This window comes from Aspergillus luchuensis, chromosome 4 (assembly GCF_016861625.1).
Source record: "Aspergillus luchuensis IFO 4308 DNA, chromosome 4, nearly complete sequence".
Taxonomy (NCBI): Eukaryota; Fungi; Ascomycota; class Eurotiomycetes; order Eurotiales; family Aspergillaceae; genus Aspergillus; species Aspergillus luchuensis.
Window position 1 is genome coordinate 3782838 of NC_054852.1, and position 6000 is coordinate 3788837.

At 46.4% G+C, this 6000-nt stretch overlaps 2 protein-coding genes across 2 annotated transcripts; both read right to left on the reverse strand.

The window, feature by feature from the left end:
• Window positions 1-1041: 1041 nt before the first annotated feature.
• AKAW2_41340A (uncharacterized protein) lies at window positions 1042-2510 on the reverse strand (the record flags this gene model as incomplete). The annotated part of the gene is made up of 4 exons (XM_041689769.1): window positions 1042-1912; window positions 1967-2075; window positions 2133-2271; window positions 2322-2510. 4 exons carry the CDS (start codon window positions 2508-2510, stop codon window positions 1042-1044), a joined length of 1308 nt encoding a protein of 435 aa, XP_041543420.1.
• Window positions 2511-5518: 3008 nt separating this feature from the next.
• Window positions 5519-5869, reverse strand: AKAW2_41341A (uncharacterized protein; the record flags this gene model as incomplete). The annotated part of the gene is made up of 2 exons (XM_041689770.1): window positions 5519-5740; window positions 5798-5869. 2 exons carry the CDS (start codon window positions 5867-5869, stop codon window positions 5519-5521), a joined length of 294 nt encoding a protein of 97 aa, XP_041543421.1.
• Window positions 5870-6000: the final 131 nt, after the last annotated feature.

Sequence of the window (6000 nt, forward strand, 5' to 3'; positions counted from 1 at the left end):
TATATGATAATGCTTGCTAGTTATCTACCGTCGCTGACTACCCCGTTGCGGCACACGGGGAGCGGAGTAAACTGATAAGCCAGATGTCTTGGGGTCTTGTTGATGTCCCCACGCGGTCTTCTTGATATGGACCGAGGGTTGTTTACGCCGCGGGACGTCAATCCCTTCTTGCTGATAGGGCTGATCACCCCGATGGTAACTAGTTAACTAACTACTAGCGCGCCGCTGACAAAGCGGGAAGTTCAAATGGATAGTTATGTTGATATCATTCGAATATGACCCAGAAGGACGAAAGCATTGAAGTCTGAAATATACTGAGTACTTTTTCCTTTCATAATCCGGCCTATAGCCTCCTGAGTTCGTGCCAGAGAAAACAGATCTATGGTGGCATCGTATCGATTTCAGCCTTTCAGTCCAAGACGAAACCTTGGATTTGGATGCAGCATCCATGTGAGCCTGTTGATAAAGTAACCTAGCTATCGGGAGCAAAGCTATCGGGATGATATATTACAGTGGTTATCAGACTCAAGAGATTATTAGTAATGGTTTTATATTATTCTGATATCTATAAGATGCCGATTTCTTTGTATAAAACTACTGTATTTTCAATGATTAATCTATTTTATGGATATAGATTGTCCTTATATTATAACTAATGAATTTATGGTATTTAATAGCTGAGTTCTTATATCTAGTTAGCAGGCTTTCTATCCTAATAAATAAATTCTATTATATTCCAATTTTTTTTTTCTTTTGATTATCTAAGGAAGACACTATTGTCAGTCTTGCAAGAAGGAGACTCTCCATTGCGTAACATTGGGCTACGATAAGATAAGCAATATATAAATTGTGCTGCACCCGGTAGACGACATGTTGGGGTTGCTCCCACTAAAGCAAACTTCCAAAGGGTAAGTGAACCTGAGAGTTCTCTGATTAAATCGATTACGTATACAGTGGCTGTCAAAAGATTGTAGGACTGACTAGAACCAAAACATAGACTCGCCTATTTCAATGTTCATCACGGCGTGGACAGTGAAAGGACTATAATTTAGCACCTTTAGTATTGCGCAGGAAGGCCAATGACTCTGCCATCACTTTCTCCCACTCCTTGGTGAACCGAGACCTCTCTGCCGGGGACAAATCTTCCCACCCTGTGGCAATGCGATGTTCATCAGTCGTCCATCGCTCCATTTCTGTCTGAATCCATTCACCTAAGATGCTGGCCGTCAAATCCACTTTCTCCAGAGGCAGAGCATGGCCAGCACCCTCAACCCACAAATGTCGGACGCGACCGTACCGCACACCTCCACTTCCCCCAATACTACCCCCAGTTCTTTCTGCCATGGTAGTATGAAGTCCACACTTATATAGAGGGCTCGATGCCCCACTCAGAAATAGCGCGGAAGGACGAAGGTGTGGCAGCAATTTTCCAGCCACAATGGGTTCAGGTCGGTATGCCTGTTGGCCAGGTGGCAAGCCGGCCATCACGTCCGGGAAGAACAGTGGATCATGAGGTGGCGCTGCAAGACGCTCGCCGTTGTTTTCATTTTGTAGTCCCAGTTCTTTATGCCGGTATGGGTTCGCACGGGCATAGGTCATTGCCTCCTGGAACTTGGTTGTTGTCAAAGTAACTGGCGTCTCGGAATTATGTGCGCCGTCCTTGGGATAGAGGGCTGTGGGAAGTTCCCGATAGCCCCACTGGAACCAGCGTTCGAGGACCCGCGAATCCCACGAACGCAGATATTGCCGAGCTTTCTCTTCCGCTGCGGCCCGTGAGGGCCAAACATCTTGCTTGTGCTTGGTGAGGTGAACAAGAAGCGGAGCGTCTGCGTCAGTGTTTTTCTCGATAATGTAAGGCTCGATGAGCATAAGGGATTGGAGTATCCGGGGATGCATGAGAGAAAGAAAAACGCTGTTGGTGCTCGCATTAGAATCCATCATACTTCGGGATGGTTGTTACACTAACAGTTGTGTTGCACCCAAACTGTGGCCGACTCCCATAATGGGCCGGGTCATCTTGTGAAGGAAATGATTCATCATGAGAAGAAGATCCCGGCTATGATCAAACGCCGACGCTGCTTCGATTTAGCCAGCCACCAACGCCATGGAAATAATGAAATACAATCACTCACGGTCATTACCCAAACCGACTTCGTTAATGACACCGCTGACACCTTGATTTGTGGCATCAGCAATCCAAATTGAGCCGATGTTGAATCCTTCCTTTTTGCTCCTGGCATGAAGGTCTTCCCACAGGGGTTCATAGAGTTCCTGTGGATGTCTTAGTAGTTGTTGTGCGTTAAACGAGCCCGGAAATGTACCTTAGCAAAACCAGTACCGTGCGCAGCAACGATTGTAAGGTCGCCATTCTTGGGATGAGGGTTGTCTATGGGAATATATTGTTTAATGCAGAGTTTTAGCGGAGTATCTTGGTTGGCTGTGGCTCGAGGATACTCTCTCATGAATTGCGCGTCCATAACATGCTCTGTGATAATATAAGGGTACGTCATCTTGCTAAAACAAGGCAGGTAATGTCCCTTTTGCTATGCCAGCGTCAGAGTGTGAACTATGCCGTATGACTACGATTTGTACGGTATTAAGGTGGCTGGATGAACCACCTTTATGCGAGAATAGCCTCTCCGGATTCCCAAGCTCGGAAGATAAGTCGGATAGCTGATCCTGAAAAGTTAGAATTCATTACTTCCCCACTTCAATTCACGGGCAAAATGTCGTGGACTCCTGACTCGCTGCGGGCATCTTGTATCGCCGGACAAGATCGAGTTAGGATCGGATCCACACGGGCTGTGACGAACCATTGGGACCAATACTTACCGAAGATATGGTACGCGGGAATATTCATATCAACATATCAGTCCAGCGTTCTATGTAGTTCTGTTCCCCGGCATTTAACACAGCCATGGCACGATGACGGTGTTATCGAATGCTGGGATATTCTTAAACATCGTTGAACCCTGCCAGACCTATCTCTCTGACTTTCCCACTGCAAAATGTCCCCTGCCAGCCATTCCGCCAACTCTTCCCGTTGGTCTTTGGCGCACTCCACACAACTCCACACAGCTCCACAGCCAATCCTCAGCTAAAGCTCCACAGCTCAGCTACGGAGTACACCGAGTGATCTTCTCGATTGCTTTCGCGATACGGCAAATTAGTACGATGTAATGTATCCATCAATCCTCCATCGCGCAATCAGCTCTTCGAACTACGCACGGGCAGGGGGTGCCTATACCAGGCTTTAGAGTAGTAGCTCATGACTTGTGTAAGTTTGAACCACTGAACTACTACTTTGTTTACACCACGCAAAATTTGCAGCTCCGCCAACGTATTCATAGGGTAGGCTACCTGAGTCATTGTTTAATCATATCAATGAGCCTTCGCCCTTCGCATGATGGCTTACGGTTCTTCAATCGGGCCCCTGTCGTGAGCTCGTCCTTCCATTGCGAATTCATTTACCTTGCGCCTGAGAAAATTGTGTCTTCTACCCAAAAATTATGGGGTTCCATCTTATATCACTGGGCGTGATAGTGCTACTTTGCTATGTAGGTCACAACAACCTGCCTATGCCTACATCTGCTGACAAAGCAGGCGTTCTCATTTGTCACATATCGATTCTACTTTCATCCGCTGGCCAGGTTTCCCGGGCCTTGGCTGGGGGCTTTCACCGATTGGTACGCAGCATTCTATGCATGGCGAGGTGACCTACACACAAAGGACTATGAATGGCATGAGCAATATGGTAAGTAATGTGAGTCTCTGCACTGTGGTACCCAGAGTAACGTGGTTGCAATTTGACCTAGGCGAAATCGTTCGCTTCGGGCCTAACTCTCTTTCCTTCAATACCTCAAAGGCTGTGAGCGATATCTACGCTGTCAGAGCCAACGTTCGGAAATCGGATGGCTACGCATCAATGAGCCCGAGTAGATATACCCCAAATACTCTCACCGCGATTTCTAAGAACATTCACACCTTCAAGCGTCGCATATTGACGCAGGCATTTTCGGACCAGAATATTAAGGAGATGGAGGGTCGTATCCAGCAGAATATATCCAGCTTTCTCGACATCCTTGCTACGGATTCCGGATCTGAATCCGAGTGGAGTTCTCCTAAGGATATATCGCAGATATGCGACTGGCTAGCCTTCGACATAATCACTGATTTAAGCTACGGCAACGATCTTGACATGTTGAACTCACCTCAAATGCGTTGGTTCCCATCTGTGGTTCGGAAAATATCCCAGCGAAGTCTAATAGTATGCCCCTTCAGTGCTTCCCAATTCAAAATATAATGTCTCTAACAGATGCTGCAGGGGCTTTTTCAACCTTCTTTCATAAGAATGAGGCTTGACTTGGTTCTCCTATCCCAAAAGTACAGGGAAATACTTGCTGCGGCAAGGTGGACACGCTCTCAGGCAGCTGCACGAATGGAGATTGGAAACAATAATGAGCAGAAAGACATATTCAATACAATGATGAATGCAAGATATAAAAATACTGGACTGCAATTTACTCGAAAAGATTTAGGCCTTGAGTCCATGCTTTTGCTTGTTGCAGGTATGTTGAATAACCTTCTGCGGACAATCTGCGCCACCTCGGAACCTACAGCTTTCAGCGTCCACTTATTCAATGATGCTGAGATGCCTTAGGTTCTGATACAACATCTACTGCTCTTTCTGCCACTTTGAACTACATCCTTCACGATTCCAATATGCTGGCGCACTTGAAAAGTGTCATCCGGATGACGTTCCCGACAGAATCATCAATAACGACATCTTCTGTTCTTTCGTCTCCGGATTGCGCTGTCCTGCGCGCCTGTATCAATGAAGCAATGCGACTCACTCCACCTGCACCCAATCTCCTTCCTCGAACAGTTCTCTCCGGTGGCATGGAAGTCGGTGGCATATATATACCGGCGGGAACAACTGTCGGTGTATCTGCGTATACCATACATCGCAATAAAACATATTTTCACGATCCTGATAGCTTTGAGCCAGAAAGGTGGCTTGATGACAATGTCGTCAGCCAGCAGAATATGCAAACGGCATTTGTTCCATTTAGCGTGGGACCGAGAAAGTGTGTGGCATGGAGACTAGCCTGGGCAGAATTGAATTTAACAATAGCAAGAGTGTTGTGGAGGTATGACCTGCGCCTTGCAAAGAACACATGCGGTTGCAATGCAGGTACCAGGTGTGAGTACAACTTCAAGGCTGGGGTAACGACGGCTGTTAATGGGCCGGTGATTGAGTTCAGGCCTAGGATAGCATGAGTGTCACCTGTCTATTTACCCAAACAGATGTTACCTAGCCTGATTTACATTCCTATAGAAATGAAGTGATGATGTCATGTGATGGAATGAACCAGTCTACGGTGGTTAGAATCGCCCATGCAGCACAATGGGAGGCAGACATGCCATCATATGCATGCAAAATGATTGTTTGTCAGGACCGAAGCTAGTGATGTGCATTATTATATTACGCAAAGTTGAATTTCTTACTCAGCCGCCTCTAAAATCCCAACATCGCGTTCATGTTCTGCCCTAGCTTCTTGGACTTTTCATCTTTACCATTGAGCTTGATGGGACTAAGGCCCATTGCCACTTTACCGGCTTCAGATTGAATATCAGCAATTGTTGCTCTATCAGAGAACTGAGACTCTCCCGACCCACCCGGGAAGTCCGGCGGAGGGACGCCCTTCAAGAAGGCCTCGCGCTGCTGCTTGACGTATTGCTATGTGAGGAGTCAATGTCAGAAACACATACACCATTAAGTGGACAATCGTCTTACCATGTTGTTAGGGGTTAATGGAACCGAAGGAATGTAGAAAACACAAGCGTCAATGTTGCCTGTGTTTTCCATTTCTATTATTTATTATTAGGGTTTTATTAGGGTTTTAGGGTTTTAGGGTTTTTAGGGTTTTTTTAGGGTTTAGGGTTTTAGGGTTTAGGGTTTTAGGGTTTAGGGTTTTAGGGTTTTAGGGTTTTTAGGGT